General features: G+C 44.7%; 1 protein-coding gene across 3 annotated transcripts in view; it reads right to left on the reverse strand.

The window, feature by feature from the left end:
* The window catches only part of KREMEN1 (kringle containing transmembrane protein 1), a 67,617-nt gene that overhangs the window by 28,564 nt on the left and 12,273 nt on the right, over window positions 1-26,780 (reverse strand). For all 3 annotated transcript variants that reach the window (XR_015767033.1, XM_028124574.2, XM_028124575.2), the window contains exons 2-3: window positions 19,507-19,669; window positions 14,916-15,007 (exon numbers count right to left, since the gene is read on the reverse strand). Coding sequence is in view for 2 of the 3 variants with exons in the window: in XM_028124574.2 (XP_027980375.1) it covers window positions 14,916-15,007; window positions 19,507-19,669 (255 nt within the window). In the remaining variant the exon portion in view is untranslated. The remainder of the gene's footprint in view (window positions 1-14,915; window positions 15,008-19,506; window positions 19,670-26,780) is intronic.

Raw genomic sequence — 26,780 nt, forward strand, 5'->3', positions numbered from 1 at the left:
AGAACTACTTGATTATCATCATCCTGGTCATTTACTCTGATTTTTGTCTCATTTATTCTATTATGATCAGAAGTAAGCATGTTATTATGTATTAGTTAATAGACAGCCCAAGGCACATAATCATAAATGTTAAGATTAGACATAAACAAGGCTATGGGTTGCATTAATGCAGCTGGAACTTATAAGCTTTATTCACAATTTGGTGAGCAAATCCAGGCAGCTCATGTTCCAGTGGGGTAGTGAGGTAGACCCCTGGAAATCAGACTATACCATGCTGCAGATCCATTTTTCTGATTTCAGTGGCCTGAGGTATCAAGTCTGTCGTGCCCAAGTCAATCACTTGCCAGACACCAGTGAGTCTACCTCCCAAGATACTGCAGACGTTTGTCCATGTCTCTGTCTCCACACTGCCACCTCCCCCAGTTAGGCCACCGTCTCCTCCCACTTAGACTACTGCATTGGCTTCCTATTCCATCTCCCTGTTTCTAGGTACACCCTACTCTATAATCTAGTTAGTACACTGCAACCAGAATAATCTTTACTGTATATTCCAGGCAGAAGGAAGGGCAAGAGCAAAGGCCTAAGGCAAAAACAACGTTGGCCTTTGCAGGAACAAAAAGGAGTGAGGACAACCAATGACAGAGAGAGGGAAGAGTAACAGGAGCTGGAGGGGTAGGCAAGGGCCCTGCCTAAAAACCTTCGAAGTCCCTCAGGATGAAGTCCAGACTCTCTCATATGGTACACAAGGCCCTGCCTGATCTGTGCTGCTTGCTCCCCTCCCCCTTCTGCATGACCCTTCTCTCTATCCCTCAGCTCACGTTCTAGATGAAAGCCAAATTATAGTGTATTTGCGAGTTTCCCCATGGCACATTGCTCTCTGGACTTTTACACATACTCTTTCCTTTGCCTGGAATTCCCTCTCCTGCTTAACACTGTAGCCTGAGCACTATTTCCCTGGGGAAGCATCCCCCGCCCCCCCCCCCCAAATAAGGTTATATGCCCCTGCTGTGTGGTCCTGTAGCAGCCTATGGAGCCCTTGATTCTAAACACCTGGGGTTCCCTGGGTGGCTCAGTTGTTGGGCGTCTGCCTTCGGCTTGGGTCATGATCCCAGTGTCCTGGGATCGAGCACCGCATCGGGCTCCCTGCTTAGCGGGAAAGCCTGCTTCTCCCTCTCCCACTCTCCCTGCTTGTGTTCCCTCTCTCGCTGTCTCTCTCTCTGTGTCAAATAAATAAATAAAATCTTTAAAAAAATAAATAAACACCTGTTCCTATGTCTCTCTCCCCAACGAACCATTAATGACTTAAGGGTAGGACTGTATCTTCCACACACTGTTGTATTCCCAGGGCCTGGTAAGGTCCCAGTTACAGAGCTTGTGCTCTAAAACTGCACGCAGATGCACAGGCATGTTCTGCACCACCAGCAGGAATCATGGAGGGAGTGGGTAAAGGTACTTCTTAGGCGGCAGTGGAGGAACAGAGCAGGGTGGAAGTAAAAGGCAGAGCTGACCTCCGTAACAACACCCACTTAAAGCTAGTGACTGCTGGTTCTGACTCCTGCCTGCACACTGTCCTCTCTGGCTATTAGAGACACGATTCAAGGTAACTGAGTTTTCCAGAAAGGTTAACTTGGAAACTTAGTTTTATCCTCATCATTTTGGACAGAACCTTTCTAAAATGCATTAGCTATTTCTTTAAAAACAAAAACAAAAAAACTTAACTCAGTTTAACCTACTTTATTTTTTAATTTTTTTTAAAAATAATCTTTTTCTTTTTTTTAAGATTTTATTTATTTATTTGAGAGAGAGAGAATGAGAGATAGAGAGCACGAGAGGGAAGAGGGTCAGAGGGAGAAGCAGACTCCCTGCTGAGCAGGGAGCCTGATGTGGGACTCAATCCCGGGACTCCAGGATCATGACCTGAGCCGAAGGCAGTCGCTTAACCAACTGAGCCAGCCAGGTGCCCTATTTTTTAATTTTTTAAAAAGATTTTATTTATTAGAGAGAGAGAGAGAGAGAGAGCACAAGTGGGCAGAGGGGCAGAGGGAGAGGGGGAAGCAGGCTTCCCACTGAGCAGGGAGCCCAATGTAGGACTCGATCCCAGGACCCTGGGATCATGACCTGAGCCGAAGGCAGACGCTTAACCGACTGAGCCCCCCAGGCGTCCCTCAGTTTCACCTACTTTAAATTTCTCTTGGTGGCGTGAGGTGATCCAATGTGCTTCACCAAATGGCCCCAGCCTGGTGTGCTTTTTTACGTGCTTGTGTCTGACTTCATTAGTTAAGTCTGTCCCCTTGGTTATCACGGAGGCTGCTGAACCCTCAAAACATCGGAGCTGGAAGGAGTCTCAGGGAACATCTACTTTGTGCTACTTCTCTGTGTACCCTCTTCTTAATTTGCTGCTGCTTAGGTTTACAACAATACTGTCACGCTTATTAGAATTGTGTGGAAAAATAGGAACAGATCGTTTCTAAAGGGGGTGCCTCTAGGCTCCCCACTTTCCAGCATCCATGCTGAAGCTCAGGAGTTGTTTTTGCAAGCTCCCATCCCAGGATGTGGCGATATTCCATTCAGGAGCAGTGAGCATTCCTCAGCAATCCCAAACGTGAGCTCCTGTGTAGGACAGACCCCAGGGTGAATTCTGGCCCCGGCTTCATCAACAGTGGAATGAGGAGCAATAGGGTCTCAAAGCGTTCTTCGGAGAATTGAAACGAGATAATGTAAATAAAGTAAACACCACGAGGCCTGGCAGGATGATATGTGCCGAATAAACAGTGTTTATTCTCATTACAGTTGACCCCTGAACAACGCGGGTTTGAACGGCACGTGTCTATTTATACGTGGATTTTTTAGGATTGTACATGTATTTGGATAGGACTGTACATGTATTTTCTCTTCCTTATGATTTTCTTAATAACACTGTCTTTTCTCTAGCTTACTCTATTATAAGAATACAGTATATAATATGTGTAACATACAAAATCTGCGTTAATTGACTGCTCATGTTACCGGTAAGGCTTCTGGTCAACAGCAGCCTATTAGTAGTTAAGTTTTTGGAGAGTCACAGGTTATGTGCAGATGTCTGACTGGGCAGGGGGTCAGTGTCCCTAACCCCTGTGTTGTTCAAGGCCCAACTGTATATATAAATAGGGCTTTCATCATTCACCACACAAACAGAAACAACTTGCTCAGTAATAGAAAACTAAAATAGCATTGAGTTAAAAGGCAAAATCAAAGGCAGCCACCTCAAAAAACTGGGTTTAATTCCAGATATTAAAACACTGATCTCTTACATCTGGTGAGCACACAGTACACTTTCACATAAGCATCTCACGTGGAAATCAAAGCCCTTTGAGGGAAGCGGCTTGGATGGGCTATTCTATGTGACAGAGAAGAAATCATGGTCTGGCGAGGTTAAGGGCCTTTCACGAGGGCAGAGAAGACGGAACCAGAGAGCAGCACAAGCAAACGCTGGGGTGGCAGATTCTCACTTTGTGGTTTTGTTCCCTTTGCTCACAGGGCCGGTCTGGCGAACTGAATGGAAGTCAGATTAAAGACTGACTTCTCAAACACATCAGTCCCTCCACACTGTGTGTGCCACGAGGCCAGCCTCTGAGACAGTGGCCGGCCTCTGGGGGTGCCACTGCCCTCTGACTCGCGCTGGAAAGTGTGGCTCGAAGTCTCGCCGGAGAAGACACGTCATGTAGTCTTCAAAAGCATTACTGGCCAACTGAGTGCATTTCCAGACCGTGTCCCACCCTTTGCTCTTCCCAGAAGCAGGGAGGAAAAGTCAACTTGAAAAAGGATATTTGTTCTCAAATTCCTTTTTACTTTCAAGACCACTTTAAAGTCCTGTGGCTTGGTCATGCATTTTTCCTCTTACCAAAGAGGCTTCATCACTTTCAATTTTTAAAAAATCCTCTTAAAATACAAACAGACCCCTTGTTTATCATAGTTGGTGCTTTAAAAAGTATGACAGTTAATTAGCAACATTCTCTTCAGATGTTCAGTGGTCTTGCCAGAGATAAAAGTTTTAGAGGTGGCTGAGGGCAGATGGTCCTCTATTCAGATTAATCCAGGAACTACTGTTCTTTTACCAACACAAGGAACAGCTGGGAAGCACCCAGGCAGGCTGACTAGCCACCCTTTACATTTGGGTAGAACTGTGGCTTCACTGTGAAGGTGCTATGTATACCTCCATGGGAGTCTCCGTGGCCAACAACCCTTTTCTAGGGTCACATATTGCCCGTGGCACCTTCTCAGAGAATCAGCTGCTGGCTGGGAACAAGCCAAAGGACTCCATCCTCTGACTTCTTTTTTTTTTTTTTAAGATTTTATTTATTTATTTGACAGAGAGAGACACAGCGAGAGAGGGAACACAAGCAGGGGGAGTGGGAGAGGGAGAAGCAGGCTTCCCGCTGAGCAGGGAGCCCGATGCGGGGCTCGAACCCAGGACCCTGGGATCACGACCTGAGCCGAAGGCAGACGCTCAACGACTGAGCCACCCAGGCGCCCCCCTCTGACTGACTTCTGTGAGGCCCTCGAGATTCTCTCCCAGGAAGCTGGAATTGGGATTTCAGGTAATGAATTGAGAGCGCTAGACTTATGGGGGTTCTGTCAAGTGGGGATTAAGGCAACCAGCCATATCTGGGCTACCTGGATTGAGGAGTGAGCTAATTCTTCTGGTCCACAAAGAGGAAGAAGAATGGATGCCATCCTGAGAGAGAGGCAGAGATGGGAGACCATGTGGCCCCAGAGAGAGATGGCAAGAGTGGGTACTTTCTTCCCAGGTTCTTGGGACACAGGAATGGGGGTTCTGCAATATACTCCCAATGCCCTTCCAGTAAATTCTTTTCATTCAAGTTAACTTGAGTGAGTTCCATTCCTGGCAATCAAACAACTCCTGACAAAGACAGAAAGCATGCCCATTATGGCAAAAGCTCAATTTGAATACAGATCTTCAGATTGCAATTTATATAAGAAGTCCTGATTGTTACTATGTTTTCTATTCCAGTGCTCTGACCAGATCTGGGATATTTGTTTAAGAAAACAAAAGCAAAGTTCTTATCTTGCATTTTGGAAAACTTCCCTGGCTCTGCAGAACTCCTTTTATTTGTCTCATAAGTAAAATCTGCTTCTTCAGAAATGAAGAAATGCTGTGACTCTGCTTATTTTAAGTCATTTAACCTTGTGTTGAGACCATCTTCCGCCCCTGGGACCTCACGCTGGTGTCTCAGTAGCTGATTTCTTGCCTCCGTGGGAGCAAGAACTAAGCTCACATGAGATGATGCCACTGGTGTCCTATCAGAGGAACAATCCTTTCAAATACTTCCTTCAGAGAATCTAGGGGTTAGGTATAGACTCATCCATTCTCTCAGCCACAAGCCATGACCACAAGCACACTGCCCTCTGTCCTGTCCATCTACAACTTCCATTCCGGATCTAGCAGCTGCCATCTTGGTCCAAGTCCTATCCCAATATGGCCCCACCATACTTCTTTAACTTTATTTCTAAACATCAGCTCTCCTTCGTCAGTCACACTGATTCTGCAAGCAGCACTACTCATGTCTGAGTCTCCTATGAGCTCGCCTATATAAATAAGTAAACACAGACTTTTCTTCCCCTGTGAAATTTTATCTTTAGGGGAAGGTAGTAAGAGTTCCTAAGGATCCTGACCCCCACACGGGCCCTGACGTATCAGTGGTAGTTCTCTTTTGGTGGGAGTTCCTTCTCCGAAACTTAATTTCTGTTGATGTAACATGGTAGGCAGTCTCCAAAGGAGGCTCTAATAATCTTTCCCCTCCCCCTACGTGTGGTTGCCACCTACTTTAAGAGTTGGCATCAATTTCCTTTGCCCTTGAATCTGGGCTGGCCTTGTGACTTGCTTTGATAAACAGAATGTGGTGGACTTCTGAGTTCATGCCTTAAGAGGACTGGCAGCTTCTGTTTCCTCTCTCTTAGAAGCCAGCCAGCCACCATATGAGTGGCCTGAGTACACTGTTGGAAAGAGCGGTCACCCAGGTAGAGGCCTGAAGTTGTCTTGGATGTCCTAGCCCCAGCAGAGCCCCCAGGGGAATGCAGCCACCTGACTGAGCCCAGATGAGAGGAGCAGAAGAACTGCTGAGCTGAAACTCAGCCAACCCAAAGGAGCAAGAGAAATGATAAGCTGTTGTTGCCTTAGGCCACAAGGGTTTGGGGTGGCTTGTTAGGCAGCAACAGACAACTGAAACACCTTACTCGACAAAAGGTCAGTCCAAGTTCAGGAGGAATGATACAGCTGTGTCTCTGGGAAGAAGAGCTGAGTTTGTTGACTTGAACTTTTGTTTTTCAGGGACACCACAAATATCCCAGGCAAGGAACCACAGAGTCATCTTTGACTCTTCCTGCTGTTTCATCCCTTATATATTCTACTTGTCATCAAGTTCTGTCTTCTTCCTAAATGTATCTTGGATTTAACCCTTCCTGTCTTATCTCACTGTTGCCATCACAGCTCAGACCCTGATCCCCCGGATTTAGAAATCTGCACCCATCCTCTCCTCTCCAGACTTCCTTCCTTGGGTCCATCCTGTAAGTGGACCCTGGGCTCATCTTCTTAAACTAGGGCTTTCACTGTGTCAGTCCCCATCTAGCCAACTCTGGCTTTTGAGGTTTGGAGGCCTCACCTGGTCCCTCCCTGTCCACTTCTCTATGTGGGCAATGTGGTGCCCAGCCCACACGCACAACAACCCCAGGCCCTTCTTCCAAGTCCCTGTCAGTCTGTTCCCTCACCTGGTATGTCCTGATCCATCCAGCCCCAACTGCCTTTCTCTGTAACGATGCCTCCAACCTCCACAACCTTACCGAGAGCCCTCTCATCTGCAAAAACTCACACCACTCCACCTCCTAATTCAATCATATTTATGTAACTGGTGGGCTGGTCTCCAATTTCCTTCCATGTTTATAAATCAGATTCCTAAACACATCAGAAGATTGACGGTAGGGACTCTTTCTTATGTTTATGTATATTCCTTACCGGCAAGCACTAGTGTAAAGGTGTTCAGTAAAATCATCCTTGTTGATCTGAATGATTATATGTTTTTAAGTTATTAGTATGACTTGCCAAACCGTCCTTTAGAAAATTTTGGAAATACAGTATATATCTATCATTGAGGAAAATGGCCATTTGGTTCAGAAAATCTTTTTTTTTCCTCATGGAAAATTAAATAATATCTACGGCCAAAAACAAAGAACAATCGAGTATCCGCCAGATCTGAGACCATAAAACTGCACTGTGAGAACGAATGCAGGGCCTCTTGTGTTCCCTGACTGCAGCGCTACACCAGGCCCCAGGGGAGCGGCTGCCACAGCAGCTGAGGCACGCTACTGAGCCCCGTGGCTAGTCAGATAAAAAAGGAATGGACAGAAATAACACACAGGTTAGGAATAACCTATTCAGGAATTGCATGGCGGGAACATGCCAACAGCAGTACATTCCCTGGGGAAAGCACAGGCCACTATAACACCTGCTAGAACTTTCATGCCCACCATGTGCTGGACCCTGGACTTAGGGTTGTGTGTACTTTACCCATTGGATCGTCAAAAGAACCCTAGAAGGCACAAATGAGGAGACCACGGCTCAGAGGAGAGTCATTTTGCTGAAAGCCACTAAACGATTAAGATTCAAACCTAAGGCAGTGTGACTCTAACGTCCACATTCTTTCCAGTCATTTGTGTCGTCTTTCTTACTGAAAGAGACATGATATCACATCATCAGGAATATTTAATGAGCACAATTATAGCCTCCCCTGTGCTAGGTGTTGTGGGAGATTGTTACAATAGATGCCCTGGGGGGAGGGGAAGTCCCCCTAGATTCCATCAGTACCCTCCACAAATAAACATACCACCCATGTAAAAAGAGAGCAACTGCTCGGCAAATGCAGCTTCAAGAGGAGTCCCCCTCTCCACCTTAAGTCTCTCCTTCACAGAAATTCCAGAGGCTACCCCTGCTCCTGTCTTTGAACAGCTTAGTCTGGTTGAAAAACAAAACTACTCACATAAAGCAAGAATTAACAGTATGAAGCAGGATTCTGACATATGCTAATTTAAGGCTAATCTAAAAGGACTCGATGCAACAAAAACGTTAAGTAATTGTAATGACCAGAGAGAAGAGGGGCAAAAAACAAGTCTGCATAATTTATATTATTAATGTTCATTTCAATCGTGCTTTGGCTACCAGCTGAAGTTTCGGGTTTCGTTTTAGCTGTGAAGTGTGAATGATGCACCCAGATGTGTCTTTTTTGAGGTGAACTTCAGCCCATTCAATCTCTCCATGTTTGGAGAGACCCCCCAGGCCTGGACAAGGCTGCTGATGCAGTGTTTCACACCAAGGGTCCAAGTCCGGGGAGCCCCTTCCCAGCTGAGAACAGCTGGGCTGGGAACACCCGTGGAGATGGCCCAGCATCCTACAGAGCGGTTCTGCTGTGCAGCGAATGCTTCCTGGATACCATCGCAGCCTGCTGTCCTGGGGCTCGGGATTTCCCAAACTCAAAGACAAGAAAATGACTTAGAGCTAACAGCTTGAACTGCAGACCCTCTGTCGCCACTGACTTAATCCTTTGGTTTCCACAATGTCAATAAAGCACTCTTAATAATTCGGCATACTATCGGAATTTCAAACTCTAATTCCCAAACAATCCACCAAGAAAATTTTCAAGAATGACCTCAGCACTAGCCTGGATCCATCCCAGGGCCCCCGTTTTCAAGGATATAAAGGAAATGGGGCTGTTCTCAAGAACTGGAGGGAGAGGGCACCGGTCTTGCCATGAAGAGCCCTAGATTCAAATCCGATTTGGCTCAGGGTGTAATCCTCATCGGATCACCTCACTACTAGAGCCTCATTGTCTCATCTAAACAATGGTGAGTGGGGAGTGGACATACAACCTGCTTCACAGCACTGCTGGTAAGGTTAAATGAGGTAACGTGAATGAATCTAAGTGTTTTATACATGTCAGTACTCAATGATAGTTGAAATAAAAGCTAAAACATACTAAACATCAGGGCTGACATTAAAATGCAAAAAGTGTTAACAGGGACAAAACATTTTCTGTAATTGAGAGACCTCCAAAGTGCCCTTGGCTTTTTACTCAAGCTCTGAACACAGCTTTAAAAACTCTTATTAGGGGTCATGATTGGAAGCATATTTGTAAGGAACAACAAATATGTTTTAACAAGGCCAGGGTGTCATTTAATTAAAAGGAACTTGAGCCAATGAAGTCACTAAATGCCCCGTTCTGCAGAGGTGCCACGGCTGGCATCCCCTTAGGACTCCTCTGTGTGAATCATGCAATCTCTGGAGAACTTCTCATGGATTGAGAGGGAGAAACCTCATCCCAAATCCCTAACACAGAAGCTTGAGAAGCTATGAAGAAACATCTTCTGACACTCCACACTCTGCAGGCTCATCACCATCTTCCCAGGTCAAGTCCAAGCTCCATACCCAGACCACAAGACTGTCGCCCATTATCTGGTCCCACCTAATTCTTCTCAGACCTCATCCCTTGCCCTTTCTTCTTAAATTTCTATCTCGGCAACACTGATTTTGCCTTTTGCCTGGGAATTCACCAGTGTGTGTGTGTGTGTGTGTGTGTGTGTGTGTGTGTGTGTGTGTGTATGCACACTGTCCCTTGCCCTTTCTTCTTAAATTTCTATCTCGGCAACACTGATTTTGCCTTTTGCCTGGGAATTCACCAGTGTGTGTGTGTGTGTGTGTGTGTGTGTGTGTGTGTGTGTGTGTGTGTGTGTGTATGCACACTGTCCCTTGCCCTTTCTTCTTAAATTTCTATCTCGGCAACACTGATTTTGCCTTTTGCCTGGGAATTCACCAGTGTGTGTGTGTGTGTGTGTGTGTGTGTGTGTGTGTGTGTGTGTGTGTGTGTGTGTATGCACACTGTTCCTGCTACCCCCACTGCCCTCCCTACTCTACCCTGTGTGTGTGTGTGTGTGTGTGTGTGTGTGTGTGTATGCACACTGTTCCTGCTACCCCCACTGCCCTCCCTACTCTACCCTGTGTGTGTGTGTGTGTGTGTGTGTGTGTATGCACACTGTTCCTGCTACCCCCACTGCCCTCCCTACTCTACCCAACCCTAACATCTAGAACCTGGCTACCTCAAGTGTAGTCCTACAACTCCACGTCCCAGGGACTGGTTAGAACTGCAGAGTTTCTAGCCTGCCCCAAACCTACTGAATCAGAATCTGCATTTTATTAAGATTCCTGTGATTATACTACTACTACATTTTCATAAGGAAACTTAAAGTTGGAGAAGCCCTGTTGCCAAGATCCCACCTCTTCCAGAAGCCCTCCTTGATAACCAGTAGCCCTGGCCTCCCACCACGCTAGGGCAGATGCCCCTCCTTCAGTGCTCCCAAACTTTTGCTCATCTCATTTATTACAGAGTATCTTGCATATGCTTATCTGTCTATGTGTCTGTCTTTGGTTCTAGTCTAGGGGCTCCCCACAGGCTGCAGACCACACCATCCTTGCAGCCCCTGTGCTGTACAAGGCACGGCATATGATTGGAGCTTAAAAAATGGCATTTGTCACAGCTAGTAATAAACTCCTTGTGATTTTCAACTTTAATAACCAACTTTAAATAACTTTTATAATTAGCTTTAACTTTAATAATAATTTAAATAAGTTTTAATAACTTTAAACGTTAGTTTAATAACTAAAACTTTAATCACTAACTTTATTTTTATTTATTTTTTTAGAGAGGGGCAGAGGGAGAGGGAGAGAGAGAATCCCAAGCAGGCTCCACGCCCAGCACATAGCCTGACACGAGGCTCAGTATCATGCCCCTGAGATCATGACCTGAGCCAAAATCAAGAGTCAGACACTTAAGTGACTGAATCTACCCAGGTGCCCCTAATAACTAACTGTAATAACTAACTCAGATACCTGGGAGCTATGTGCAAATTATCTCAATTTAGGTTAATTAGGTTAATCATGGTATACATCTGAACCCAGATACTTTGTTGTATTTACATATTTATTTTGAGATATTTAAAATATTATACAATTTTAAGATATCATAGAATTTATTTTTTATAATGGAAACTTTCTAACGTACACAAAACCAGGAAGTAATAATGAGCCCATTGTCATGCAGTAACAACAAATATCCTTTTTTTTTTTTTTAAACCATTCTAGTTTCATTTATTTCCCTCATCTGACCCATTCACTCTTTGGGAGACTAGGTCATTTTAAAATAAATCCCAGACATATTATCATTTCAACCACGAATATTTCAGTATGTATCTATAATTTCAAATGACTTAAAAAATTATTTGTATATGTATCTCCACCGTGCCATTATTGTACCTAATTAAATTAACAGTGATTGCTTAATATAATCTAATAGTCTGTGTTCAAACTTCCCTATTTCAAAGATGAATTTGTGTAGCTGAGTTTGTAGAAATCGGGTGAATGTTTTATAGCAAACAAAAAATAGCTCTCAGCAACGAGAAAGCCCATGGTTTCAGGCCCACATCGACTATGTGAAGGAAATTATATTTGCCTTTAAATGCCATTTGCAGGTTCCCCTCCACCTCAAACTAGATTACTTAAGTTTTACAAAACTGTACCAAACTTTTATAAAGAATCTAGGTAAAACAGAACAAATCAAAAGCCATGCTGAGGTCCATTCAAGCACGTCTTTTGAAAGCAATGAAATAAATGGGAATTAGAATGGAGAGGATGATTACTTAACAAGAAAGAGATATGCAAAGAACAGATATTAAGCCAAATGGTTTCCCCCTCGATAGCCAAACCAACAGGACTCGGAGTTGTAGAGGATGGGATCTAGAGGGATGGTAACCTTGATGACTTGAAATTTGCTTTTAATGATCTGCATTTCTCCTGTCCACAATAGGAACTTGGGGTTTCTGAGAAACATACTGTCCCATGTGGTTTGAAGACCAAATCCTATTACCTCAGAGTTACTCTCTTTTTAACGGTAAAGTTCTGATCCATGCTCCACAGGTCAAGAGCACAGTTCAAGTTTCTCTTTGCCCCCTGTTTGAATCATACTTCATTGCTGCCTCCCTGCTTGTCTTAGCTCTGTCCGAAACATGCCGATGGGCAGAGATTCCGGTCTCCACACAATGGCCCGCCATTCAACCACATTCTGCTTTGTCCCTAAACATTGACTCTCCCGGCTCCTGCTGGGTCTGTTATATTCAGATATGAACTTTCCAGGAATCTGATCATGTCACAAGCCTTTTCCTGTATGAGAAGTTCAACGCTAATTATGAATAGTGGGCTTCACACAGAGGGTTAGTATTATTCATGAAAATTATGACTCCACATCCAGAAATACAACAAAACTGGCCTAAAATAGGCTGGCTGCATCTCCATCGAGTCCACTAGGCAATTACCAAGGCCTCTTGCTTCAAACAGCACAGGAGTTTTTCTCGACTACGTTAATCAGACACACTAGGAGCACAATGTTCTGCCAGACTCTCAAGGTCTGAGTCTCAGCTAGATGGGGAGCCCTGCCGGTGCCCACAGGGTGAATGGAAGGGTCTTCCAAAGAACCAAAGCCAGACACTGTTCTTTCCCCTACACCCCCCAAACCAGGTACTCCCCAGCTCTCATTCCCAACCTCTGTATGTCTCCCTGCCCAGACCACTTCAAGGCCAACTTTAGAAGCTTTGAGAAGGCTACTAAGGGGCCATAAGAAAAGGAAATGATATTTAATTTTCCTTTTTTGGAACAATGAAGCACATCCTGCAAATATTAGGAATTAGAGGAGTACTAGACGGGTTGTACCATTTTCCGGTAATTCTCTCTTCTGGAACTTAGTTTCAGTGACCACATGAGTCGGCTCCCATTGGCCCAAATTATATTTTATAAATGCAAGTTGAGGATTATCTTTCCAAATAAAAGCGGCCAGATTGAAATCCCCTCTTTGCCATTCCTGAGAGAATGACATAGGCTAGTACTAAAAGACGATCTTTGTGTAGAACAAATGGACCGAGCAAAATCTGCTTTCCTCTCCCCCTGCCCCCTTTCTTCTTTACATAACTAGAGCCAAATGAGATGTTTTTCATTTTAAAAATTTGATTAAGTAGACTGAGCAAAAGCCCATTCTGCTGGTCTTTACTGTTTTCTCAATTTTGGGACTGAATCAAGGAATACTCGGGTTGGAAGGGGAGTGAAGCCAGGGCCTCACTGCCAGGCCATGGTCTCATTTGGAAGTTTAACTTTTGGAAGGTGAGTGGTGGGCCCTGCAGCACCCCTTCCCCACGAGGCAGCAGAATTCAGACTGCTGTGGCAGGCATGAGTGTGAGGTCCCAGGTCCCCCACAAACCTCCATATCACACTACATACACAGCCTCTGGGGCTAAGGAGTAAGGAAGGTGGCAGGGCAAGGAGAGAGGGGAAATAATATGGTAAAAAACAATCCAGACAGAATTATTATGAATGAGCTGTCCTTTTCCTCAGCCTCGTAACTGAGAAAAAACCTGCTCCCTTGGCATATTTAAAAAGATATTACAGGTGCCTGGGTGGCTGTCGGTTAAGTGTCCAATTCTTGATTTTGGCTCAGTTCATGATCTCAGGGTGATTAGATCGAGCCTGCTTAAGTTTCTCTCCCACTGCCTTTCCCATCCCTCTCTCTCAAAAAAGAAAGAAAAAGGGGCTCCTGGGTGGCTCAGTCGTTAAGCATCTGCCTTCAGCTCAGGTCATGATCCCAGGGTCCTGGGATCGAGCCCCACATTGGGCTCCTTGCTCCGCGGGAGGCCTGCTTCTCCCTCTCCCACTCCCCATGCTTGTGTTCCCTCTCTCGCTGTCTCTCTGTCAAAAAATAAATAAAATCTTTAAAAAAAAGAAAAAGAAAGAAAAAAAGATCCTATGAACACTACATTAGTAAACCCCTTCCAGTACCATTCCAGTTTTGGTTTCTGTACTTTAAACCTTCCTACACTATTTTCTACCTTGTTTTCAAGTGTCTTCCGAAGAGTCCCTGCCACATGGCATATTCCCTGAGGGTCAGGGTAACCTTCTGCCTTTGTACCTTGCATATAATAAACACTGAATATAGAAATGAATGAAGGAAACAGCTAGAAAACAGGACTTGGAGTAAAAGGCTGAAGGAACTGGGCTTTTCAGTAGTAGAGAGGGATGAAGTACAAGTTATCACACAAAACAAGAGAACATTTTTATGCTGATATGAGGAAAAGGACTATCACATTGGCTTTGGAAGGGATCAATTAGATTTTTCCTGAATACCATTTTTCAGGGGAGATAGCGCATCAAATGCAAATAATAAGTAATGTCAAAGTTTAGTTTTACTGTCTGTAAAGGGATTCATCATTCACTCTAGACAATTCTCTCCCAAAAGCGTGAAGTAGTTTTTTTTTTAAAGATTTTATTTATTTATTTGACAGAGAGAGAGAGAGCACAAGCAGGGGGAGCAGCAGGTAGAGAGAGAGGGAGAAGCAAACTCCCCTGCTGAGCAGGGAGCCCGATGCGGGGCTCGATCCCAGGACCCTGGGATCATGACCTAAACCGAAGGCAGACGCTTAAGGACTGAGCCACCCAGGCGCCCCATGCGTGAGGTAGTTTTGTTTCCCTGGCCTGCTACTGAACTCTTGCCATCTCTCTATCCATGAATGAATCAGCATGAGGAAATTAAGTAGAAGTAGAAATTCTGGGTGGGCTTATCCATGAAGGGAATGCAGGTCCTGAGGGAACCAGGCCCCCTATTTCTAAAAAGCCTCAACAAGAGAAGGGAAAATCCTCAGCCCAGGCTGGCTTCTCCTTTCACCTGCTTCATGAAATCCACCTGCCTGAACAACCTGCCTTCCAGCAGTGGCCTTCCACTCTGTACCCTTGGTGCTCAGTGTCCTGAGACCTTTCAGGTGGTGCATTAGAGCCTTACTCTGACAAGCAGGAATCTCGCAGTACTTCCAGTAGACACCATCCTCATGCTCCGCCACGTAGCACCAGGGGCTCACATCTCCATCTGGATTTCTGTCAGGGAAAGGACACACAAGTACCATTTCTGTCATGTTAAGTCAACTGTTTCATTGCTTTTCAGGTTTACTAAAAAGCGTCAGCTTCTGTGTTATTTCTAATAATTGGTATGCATCTCAGTGCTGCCCTTTATGAAAAGAAAAATGGGGGGCACCTGGCTGGCTCAGTCTGAAGAGCATGCGGCTCTGGACTTCGGAGCCGTGAGTTTAAGCCCTACGCTGGGTGTAGAGATTACTTAAAAAAAAAAAAAAAAGGGAAGAGAAAAATGGTAACACTACAAGAACTAACTCATGCACTCTGACATATACTTCAGAGTTTGGGGGCTGGGGCTGTGTATGGTGAACAAAGGTGATATAATTTCACAAAGGTTCATGACAGTGTAACCAGGACAATTAACCACAGAACAAACCATGCCAAGCAGCACTAGCACTTAAGTGTGCACACAGTGACACCCATGGCTGAGAGCACAGGTACTCACAATACTGTGGAAAAGAATATGAACGGGCCCAGGGGCGCCTGGGTGGCTCAGTCAGTCAAGTGTCTGACTTAGGCTCTAGTCATGATCCCCTGACCTCAGGGCATCGGAGCCTCAGCTGGCTCTGAGCTCAGTGGGGAGTCTGCTTCTCCCTCTCTCTCTCTCCCCCTCTGCCTGCTTGTGCTCTCCCTCTCTGTCATATAAAAAAAAAAAAAAAATCTTTACATGAAAAAAAAAGAATGCGAATGGATACACATGGTCAGGATGGCAATTTGGCAACTAGAGTCAAAGGCCCAAAACATATGCAAAACCCCTTTACCAGGCAATTTCTCCTTTAGTACTTTAAGTCAATTTCCGCTTACAAAGATGTTCACCACAGCATTTTTGTAATACAAAAAAGTTAGAAACAACACTTAAGATTTTTTTGAAAGATTTTATTTATTTATTTGAGAGAGAGAGAGAGAGAGAGAGAATGAGAGACAGAGAGCATGAGAGGGGGGAGGGTCGGAGGGAGAAGCAGACTCCCCATCGAGCAAGGAGTCCGATGCAGGACTCGATCCCGGGACTCCAGGACAGTCGCTTAACCAACTGAGCCACTCAGGCGCCTAAGGATTGGTTAAGTAAATATGTTATATCCATATAAGAGAATGATGAGCAGCTAGTAAAAATGCAGTGTAGAGACACATTAATTAATATAAAAAGATATCCATATGTCTTGTTAGGTTTTTTTTTTTTAAAGGTAGTTCGAAAACACAATGGGTGACGCAATCCTATCATTTGAAAAGATGTATTTAGCCAAGGATACACATCAAACCCTTGAAAGTATTTCTGGAGAATGGGACTATCAGTAATTTATTTTTTCTTTTCTGCTTCTCTTTATTTTCCTACTTCTTCTACAATGAACACTGTGTAATTTTTTTAAACAATAAAATAAAATTCACATAATACAGACTCCACTGACAAGCGTTCACCAGCATCAGGCTAGTTGGCACATGCTTGACAGAAATGGGTCCTATTCCTCCCTCAAAATACTAACTTCTCAGAAAATTCTGAAGAAAGCTAAGCCAAGGAGTTTCAGTCAGAACATGCAATCCTGTGATCCTGGTACCAACTTCTGATGCAGCAGTAATATTTTTTAAAGGTTTACTTCACATTTCTAAAATGCCCTTGAAGGTCTTTTCAACTCAAGGGTGCCATGACAATCATGGGCCGTCCTGCTGAAACAGACCCCAAAATGGCAAGGGCTCCACACACACAGAAAAGCCTTGTCTCCAAGCTCCCTTTCTTTCGACTCAAAACACTGGAAACCTGACACTCCAGTTAGGCCGGAAATGGGCATAAAGACCCTGCAGCGGGAGCTTTGGAGCCACCCCTATCGGGCCTGAGAGGGATAAGCCTATTGTGTGGCCCAGAAGATAAGCCGCCCTGAAACACAAAGGGTCCTTTCATTTTTTTGTGCCCAAAGGCAGGTGCCAGCGCCAACTCTGCTCTTCCCTGTCCCTCTGCCTTCCCCTCTCATCCAGATCCCTCGGCCCGGAGAAGTGCATTCCCATCACTCGCCATCTCCCAGACATCTCCACTGCGATGGATCTGGCACCGGAGCCCAAGACAAACATGGTGTCGGATGTCAGCTGAGAAATCAAAGCAGGAGAACTTGTACAAAGCCCTTCTTTAAACAGTATTTCACTGTCATCTTCCTCCCTCTATTCAGTGTACAGCTTTGATGTAGTATTTGGTAAAGACGTTAGAAAACAACTGTTTATTATCAATGTCAAAACCATTCTGAAAAGCATCAGAATAGCTTAATAAAGAAGAAGCAAATGCATCTTGGATTTCGCTGCAGTGCTTAAAAAAAAAAAAAAAGGCCTGGACTCACTGATGTGATAATAATCAACATTTCGGCCTCCCTTTTTTCTGAAGCAGAAACTGGTAGTTCAGGTCTGGTACATTCCATCATGTCAAAGGAGAGGCTGCTGCTGGCCAGGGCTGAGGAGGAAGGTGGTCCCCCCCGCCCCGGCTCTCCCAATGGAGAACCACCTGCATTTCTGGGAGCCTGGGTATGGCTGGGTGCTAATCTATGAGAAAAGACTTTTTCGTATAAATTAAACCTCTTTGGAAATTTAAAATTCCCCCTTAAAGTCAGACTTAAACCTAGGCGTTCTTCTGAGAAGTCGTGCTTGACAGAAAGCAACAGAATAATAGCATAAACTAGTAGCCCACGCTCAAGAGACACTCTGGAATGAGAATATAAGTAACTATTGTAAAAACAAACAAAAAAACCTTCCAAACACTGGTTTCACTTCCTAAATATTCTTCCCAACCCAACCCAACTCTTTCTATGAGTAGCAAAAGGGAAGGAAATAAACCAGAAATGGAGTGGGGTTAATTTCTTTAATTATGCAAAAAAGGTTTTATATGAATATGTATAACTCTGAAAATAAAACGTAAAAGAATGACTTAACGAGCATGTGTAACTTTAACAATAAAATGCAACAGACAGCAAAATGTGAAGTAACACAAATTGTTACCTCTGGGAAATGGGGCTTGCTGAGGATTTTAGGGGAAAAGATGTCAAAAGATGACCTTATTTAAGCACTATTTATCTGTAGTTTTTGAGAATTTTTTTTGGAAAAGCTTTTAACATTTTTATAATAACAACTAAAAAATAATCCAACAGCCACTGTGGGGGAATGGCCAGTTGGAACAAATTAGAGCAGAGGTGATGGAAAGAGCTGCAGGCACAGGGATGGCCTGGACGACAGGCATCCAGAAGGGTCCTGGAGTGTTAGTAAAGGTACATAGGGGGAGCAGAAGGTGACCACTGTGGCCCATGCAATGCAGGTATGAATGTGTTGGCTCAGCAGGGTCGAGAGTGCCACGGCGGAGATTCCAACATACTGATAGAACCAGGGACATAGGATGTGACTCAAAGTGCAGCTCAGCGAACACTTCTCCCTGTCTTGATGGCTCAAGAGGCTGCCTTTGCACCTGTCCTAATAATAACTTAATTCGACACAGTGCTGAACCATGAGTCACATTATCAGGATCTTGAGAAGAAATAGCTTAAATGTAGCTATAACCAAAAGTGCTTAGAATCTTTCTTTGCTCTTGTCCCTTTAGACCAGTGATTCTTAACTTGTTTGGCATCACCGATAACTTTGAGAATCTGATCAAAGTCATAATCCGATCAAAGTCATAAACCTCTGTGGAAAATCTCAAGTACACAGCTGAAGCGCCTTGGATCTCAGGTGAAGAGCCCCTGTCAGGGTCAGACAGGAGGTTAAGACCAAAGAAACACCTTATTCCACGGAGAGGAAGGACACAGCACAAATCTGATGGTTATAGCCGCTCCCAGAGCAGGGCTATCCTGGGCTGGCGGGAGGTGGGGTAACGCAGGGTACCTTCCTTTGCTCAGAAGCAGAGGGCGGTTTGGGCCACAGATGGTGCTCTGCTTGACCACCACATTCACAGGAGCTTAAAAAGCTCTGCTATCTATGTAGTGTCCACTGGTGGCAGGGCCAACTAGGAAAGCCCTTCCCAAGAGACATGTAAGTGATCAGACAGGAAAGCAGAGCTCTGAAAACTTGTACCAAAGCAACCGGAATTGAAAAGAGTGGTAGATTGTGTATGTGTGTGTGGGGGGCAAGGTGTGGGAGGAAGATTTTTAAAATAGTAACAAGAAAGGTCTTCTGAGTTGGCTAAAAGGAGACAAAGAAGCTTCCTGTAGTTGTGAGCAAGGCTGGAAGGGACTGGAAAAGAAGGCCAAAGATTTTTTTTTTTTAAAACACTGTGTGGGGCGCCTGGGTGGCTCAGTTGGGTAAGCGACTGCCTTCGGCTCAGGTCATGATCCTGGAGTCCCGGGATCAAGTCCCACATCGGGCTCCCTGCTCAGCGGGGAGTCTGCTTCTCCCTCTGACCCTCTTCCCTCTCGTGCTTTCTATCTCTCATTCTCTCTCTCTCTCAAATAAATAAATAAAATCTTTAAAAAAAAAAAATAAAACACTGTGTGGCCCGATCTTACCTGCAATAGTTATGCTCGCCTAGGCCCCCCTCCCCGTTGGGGTATTTCAGAGTGTTGTATGGATGCTGGAAAGTCTCGTTCCAGAAGAGGCATGGTTTCCCTCCTTGTAGTGCTGTCCAGTTCTGTGTTCCCCTATAATCTGCACCATTGGCTGTGAAACATTCTAGGAGAGAGAAAAGACAGAGCAAAGTGATTTTCTGGCAACATCCATAGTCTCCTCCCTCTCTGGTTGATGTTTTATTTGTTTTGTTTGGACCCAGCTGGAAATGGAGAATGTCTTGCTAGATCCTGGATGCCGAGAAGTTAACATTGCTAGGGCTGAGTAAATCTGAAATGCAGTCCCCTTCAAATGCTAGGCTAGTCTTGGCACTAGCTTGTCTACAGACACTTTACAGATATTTTCCCCCTAAAGTATACAGATCTCAACTCGGATATAAACAGGGAGCCAAAATATACTGAAGCCCATGAAGTGAACCAGGAAACCCCCAAATCTGGGAATAGTTGGTAACCACCATCACAAGGAATTCTGGGTGCTCGGAGGGGGTCACTGGTCTCGCCAGTGTCTCTGTGTGGTAACTAGAACCAGGTCACCAGCTGTAAGTGAGCTCTCCCCTACAGTCTGAAAGGCTGCACTGACACTTGGATTTAATAAGACCATCGGATACAGCAACGCTTTGGAATCCCAATCACACAAGTCTGGGAATGACTCACATTCCCTGGTAATGAAGAACAGTCCTCCCCATGCTGTTTGAGATAGAGATGCAACGGAACAGACAGTCAACAGGAGGGAGCAGGGGCCAAGTTGGCATTTTCTCTCACCTCTTTCCAAAATTCCTCCCTACAAGACACACTGAACATCGTCTCAGGTCCGTTTAATAAAATGACAAAATCCTTGCAGGTGCAACAATATGCTTCTAAAATCTGCTTCTCAGACTCTGGGGGGATGGGAAATGAGGCTGATAGGATTTCCCCCCACATATTGCATGCATTAAATTCACAGAGGTTCATGAGAAAGGCACAGTACAAAGAGCAATTTTAAAAAAAAAAATTAGCTTACTTGAAACTGACAGAAGTACTTCAAACACTTCTTGAAGATGTATCACTAGGAACCTGACGATCTGGGGGAGTAACACTGACATTCTCAGCTTGCTTGCTTTCCTTCCCCTGGCATGCACTGACCTCTAACTTCCGGTATGAAGGACTCTTAGCACCGTCTCCTGTTGCAGGGTATGTGCCTGCTCCAGCCTAAGCATGTGAACAACATGAGTGCATCTACATTCTAGGAGCTACTTCTTTTAATATTTAAAATCTACCCACAGACCATCTCTCTTCCTGTACTCCCTTCCTCCCACTATCTGGGCCTTTTTTAAATCTGGAATACCATGGTTCATGGTTTTATGGACAGCCAAAATAACCTGGAATTCCAGGCTGTACAGAACATCAGAGCAATTTATCATGTTTGGCGTGACATTCATGTTTACAGTCAATGCAATGACCAAACACTCTGCCTAGAGTGTGCATAAATACAAAAGGTCAAAGGTAATTCAAGGAGGCAGCTCAGTGTAGCATAAAATACACTGAACCGAGAGGCTAAGCTCTGGTTTCTTGTGCTGGACCTACTGCAGGCTAGCTGTGCGACCTTGGACGAATCACTGTCATCCGCGGCACCACTCACGCTTACGTGGTGTTTCACCGTGTGCCAACCTCTGCTCTAAATGCTTTACAAATACCAACTCCCCACCGACGTGGTGGGGAGGTCCCTCAATATCCCATTTTACAGATGGGGCAACCGGGGCACTCAACCACCCTTTACAGTGCCTCTAATAGGCCTCTTCAGATCACCCTTGCTTTCCCCGCCCTCTTTCCACTCATCAGCAAATCCTGTTGACTTTCTTAAAATATATACCCTGAAACTGCCCTCTCCGTTCCATCTTGGGTGCCACCACTTTAGTCCCGTTCACCATCAGAGGACCGTATAGCCTCGTTCAGGACTCACAGCCTCCACTTTTGCACTCAAAAGTTCCCAGGAAAATGTGAGCGCTGGGAACAAAACCCACACCCTTCATCCTTGCCTGCTAAGCCCCAGGCCTTCCCTCTCACCGCACCCTGAGCTCTTCTCCTAGTCACTTGCCATGCTCCTGCCACACTGGTCTGCTTCTAATTCCGTAAACACATCATGCTATTTCCTGCCCAAAATGTCCTTCCCCTAATATCTCCCAGTGCAGACTACATGTTATCTCCTCAGAAAACCTATCCCTACCATCTCCACTCCTAGTTTTCTGCCTTTTGCCTGTTTGCTTCATAGCATTTATTATCACTAGAAATATATATGATCTGCTAGACAGGGAGAGAGTGGGGGGGGGAGAGAGAGAGAGAGAGAGTGAGTGTGTGTGTGTGTGTGTGTGTGTGTGTGTGTACCAAACCCTATCCCGACTCCAGGGATAGAGTGGGACCTGGAAACCTGTATTTCTAAAAAATCTGCCTAGGTTAAGTAATTTGGCTTGGGAACCACTAGACTAGATGATTCTAAGAGCATCAAGCCAATCTTTTGCCAAATGCTAGAATTTTAATTGCTATGTGCTGATACATCTTTTTCTCCTACCACAAGTGGTTGAGGAGTGGCCCAGGAGCCAGAAATGCCAGCCAACCAATGGAAGGCCTTAGCCATAGACAGCAATTTGCAGGACAGTGGGGTCAGTGTTCCCAGAGGCTCAGATGACTTGATTTGTAACACAAAAGAATGTGGTGGCCATCCACACCTGTCAGTCCTCGTGAATGGGGATGAGGAGGCATTTGAGAGAGGGAATGGCAAAATGCAGGCTCGTTTGCTTCAGTCTGTTTCTCCTAGACCCAAATCTTATTCTCAGTTGCATTAGGGAAACTGAGGCAGTGTACCACATTTTATGATTATTTTCTTAATGGATTTGCCCAGTGCATATCAACTGTGGAGAAAAACAAGAAAAACAAACTTGAACATTCTGGATCAAAGTGACGTGTGCATCTTGATTTCATCAGAATACCAGGGCAGGTAATGAGGACCCTTCCTGCCTTATTGTCTACTGCGATAAAACTGACACAAGCTCTGACTAGATAAAGAAGAAATGGCTTAAACCAAGAAGAAACAAAGTATTACACGGCCAGCTGCAGATTTAGGCATTCAGTGAAAGGGAACGAGCAAAGGTGATCGATCTCATGTCTAGCATATCATTAATTAATCCATTCAACAAGTATTTATTCAGTACACACTATGTGTCTGGCACTGTTCACAGCACTGGGGCTACACCGGTGAACACTGCAGTCACGGAGCTCCTAACAAACCAATGAAATTCACATCAGGTAGGGAGGAGCACTGTAAGGAAAAACGGAGTAAGGGGATGGAGACTGAACGGTGGGGGTTCTTTTTTAGGGAGGGTGGGCCAGAAAAGGCCTGGAGAGGAGGAGGAATTTGAGCAGAGATGTGGTCAAAGGGAGGAAACAAAACCATGTAAACCATGTGGGGAGAGCGGTACTGGCAATGGGCACGGCAAACAGAAGACCGTTGTGGGCCCCAGTGTGCGTGGCAGGTTTGGGAACTAAAAGGCAGCTCCTCTAACTGGGATTAGGGTGAGTGCGTGGGAAGTGAAGAGGAGGGGGAGGAAAGAGGCAAGGCCAGGACATATAAGGTCTACAGCGTTATATATAAATCAGATTTTGGCTTTTGTTCTAAATGTAAGGGGAAGCCAGTGGAGGGTTCTGAGCAGAGAAATGACACGATCTGACTTATCTTTTAAAACAACTGTCTAGCTGCTGGGTGGAGAAAGAACTCTGGAGGGGAGGAACTCCTTGGGGAGATCAGTCAGGTGGTTACAGCAGAAAGATGGGCTAGAAAGGGTGCCCTGGACCAGGCTGGCGGCCAAAAGGTGGTGAGAAGTGACCACATTCTGCATGTGCTTTGAAGGCAGATCCAAAAGTATTTGCTGGGAGGAAGAGGAGTGGAGTATAACCCCAAGGACATGGGCCCCAGTGGAGACATCATGTACTACAGTGGGGAGGACACAAGAGGGACAGGGTACCTTGGGCGGAACCAGGGTTCGGCTGTGGATCGGTTAAGTCTGAGACACCTTTCAGAACACTGGGTGGAGATATACAGGAAGCAGATGGCTTGGTGAGCCTGGAGCCGAGGAAAGAGGCTGAGCGAGGCTGGAGCTAGAAATGTGGCGGTAACGGCACAGATGCGCGGAGAGAGCAGGATTACTGCGGGTGGAGAGAGAAGACATCTGGGGCTGGGTCCAGGGGCCCTGCAACATTTCAGGCATGGAAAGAGGAGGGCCTGGCCCTGATGAGTGAGAAAGTGCGCCCTGGGAGGTGGGAGAAAAGCTATGAAAGAGTGTGCGTCTCAGAAGTCAAGGGAGAAGGTGTCCTGAGCAGGAAGGAATAATAAACTGTGAACACCGAGGAAACTTCATTTCCTCATTTTCTCTGGCCAGATCCCAATTACCTCACAGAATTCATCTGTTTGACCCTATCTCTCCATCGGAAAGCTCTGAATGTTTTGTTGGGGGCCTGAATGAAAACAGCCCTTACGTTAAACATAAGCCTGACAGAAATTTAGTAATACAGCAGAAAATTTCTTCGATGAGGCTGGCATCAAAGCACCCAGAGCACTAATTCCACCCTTCTAAGTTGGTAATTCCTTATCTTTTCCCCCATCACCAAAATCCTCCAAAGTATGGCATATGACATTTATTTTTAAAACTGGAGATGCTACTTTTATTGAAATTCCCTTGCCGATAAGTGGAATCACATCAGGGTAATCAAATCCCTGGCTGAGAATCTTGTGCAAATGGTTTTGTGCCAACCAACATTTTCTGTAGGACCTGCTACCCTATGAAGGCCTGGAGGTTAATCTCCATGGTAGTAAGATCTGGAGGTAAAGACTCCGCGTTTGGGTGAAAGCTCAATACTCCTTCACCGCTAATAAAAGCTGGCTGGAGCTTTCTCTCAGAAAGCTATTCTTGTTCATTATGCTTAGAATTTCGAAGGGTTGGGGTGCTTGGGTGGCTCAGTTGATTAAGCGACTGCCTTCAGCTCAGGTCATGATCCTGGAGTCCTGGAATCGAGTCCCACATCGGGCTCCCCGCTCAGCAGGGAGTCTGCTTCTCCCTCTGACCCTCCCCCCTCTCATGTGCTCTCTCTCTCTCTCTCATTCTCTCTCAAATAAATAAATAAATCTTAAAAAAAAAAAGAATTTCGAAGGGTTGGGTATAAAGAAAAGACCTGGGGGCGCCTGGGTGGCTCAGTTGGTTAAGCAACTGCCTTCGGCTCGGGTCATGATCCTGGAGTCCCGGGATCAAGTCCCGCATCGGGCTCCCTGCTCAGCAGGGAGTCTGCTTCTCCCTCTGGCCCTCTTCCCTCTCATGCTCTCTATCTCTCATTCTCTCTCTCAAATAAATAAATAAAAATCTTTAAAAAAAAAGAAAAAAGAAAAGACCTGATGCCATATATATTCTAAACTTTCATATTTATACCTTAAAATCCATAGGCTCTCACATGTTCACAAGCTGTATGTAAAAGTATTTTAGGGTTTCAATAATTTAGAGGCATGAGCTGTAGAAGACCTAGAAATACTTCCAAAAAATATTTTCCACATTACAATTCTCAAAGTCAGTTTACCTCTTGGACAACTGCTTGAAAAATAGGGACCCGCTCCCCAAATACCACATACACAACATTTACAATTTCAGAAGCGCTCATGGAACCCCTTAAGCCCTTCTATGTGGCCCCAAGATCCATTAAGTCTAAGGACCCCCTAAATAAGTGATATCTACAGAATACATAGACAGACATACACACATACACACACAGAGAAATTTATAGGACTGAATATTTAATTTCAAGGGTTATGAAATAGTTTAAATCAAATACTGTTCTGCACGAAAAGCTTCTAGCAGCAATGTGGTAGAGCATGGAAAGTGCAGTTAGGGGCTGGACCCAGAATTGGCCTGTGGTTTACAAGCTACAGGCACTCAGCTAACCTCTTTGAGCCTCAGTTTCCTCACTTGTAAAATGGGGGATTACGTTAACTACAGTTCAGGGCAACAGAAAGATTTGGAGGATGTGCAAGTAAAATGCCTAGCACACAGCAGGTGCCCAATAAATTATTACTATGTAATTATAATGCTTTTTAAATGATCAAATTTATTATAAATCTGAGATCATCATGATCATATATTTCATTCTGGTCCATAAAAATAGTTATCTATAAAAGGCAATATAACATGAGCAGATAGGCATATCATCCTGTTTAAGTCTATTTTTTTTAAAGATTTTATTTATTTATTTGTCAGGGAGATAGAGAGAGAGAGAATGGCAGGCAGAAGCAGACTCCATGCTGAGCAGGGAGCATGACATGGGACTCGATCCCAGGACCCTGGGATCACGACCTGAGCCAAAGGCAGATGCTTAACCAACTGAGCCACCCAGGCATCCCTACAATTCTGTTTAAAGTTATCAGGCTACCATCAGGATAGAAAATATATATGGTGTAAGCCCTGTGATGAATCCAAGCATTCAGTGAATAAGGGGTGAGGAAAAAAAAAGGTTTAATGGAGCAAATAGATTTTCTTAATCAAAATTTCAACTGTAAGTGTGATGAAACATGTATTTGTTTATATGTTCTAATGAATCATAGAATCAATATCTGTACTTGGGGCGTCCGACTCCTGGTTTGGCTCAGGTCATGATCTCAGGGTCATGAGATCAAGCCCCCAGTTGGCTCCATGCTCAGCAGGGAGTCTGCCGGAGATTCTCTCTCCCTCTACCCCTCCCCCTGCTCACACACACAAGCACTCTCTCTCTCAAAATAAATAAATAAATCTTTAAAAAGAAATGTTTGTACTTATTTTAAGTGAGGAAAATGCCAAGTTAATAGAATCCCAGGCCATTAACTCTGCCAGCTCGTACATGCACAGCATTTTTTTAAGTTCACGTTTAAAACTACTAATGAGACATTCTCTTAAAATAATTAAAACTTAACATATTTGAGACAGTGGTAGGAAAGCAGCAGTTAATCGAAAAGCCATTCTATTCCTTGACAAGATTTAATAAAGTTGAAGAATATGTTCTCAGTGAGGCTCTGTAACTAGGTCATTCCTAATTACACTATTTGTCTGAAACCATACTATTGAGAAACAGAAAAATTTTCTCATACTGAGTCTAGAATATTCCTAGTTTTCTGGTGGAATTACTAGTTGGATCTCTAGCCACGACGTCTGTGACAGTCACTGTTTTTAATC

This window comes from Eumetopias jubatus, unplaced genomic scaffold (assembly GCF_037043125.1).
Source record: "Eumetopias jubatus isolate StellerSeaLion01/CBP00866 unplaced genomic scaffold, mEumJub1_p1.0 scaffold_16, whole genome shotgun sequence".
In the NCBI taxonomy this organism is placed as follows: domain Eukaryota; kingdom Metazoa; phylum Chordata; class Mammalia; order Carnivora; family Otariidae; genus Eumetopias; species Eumetopias jubatus.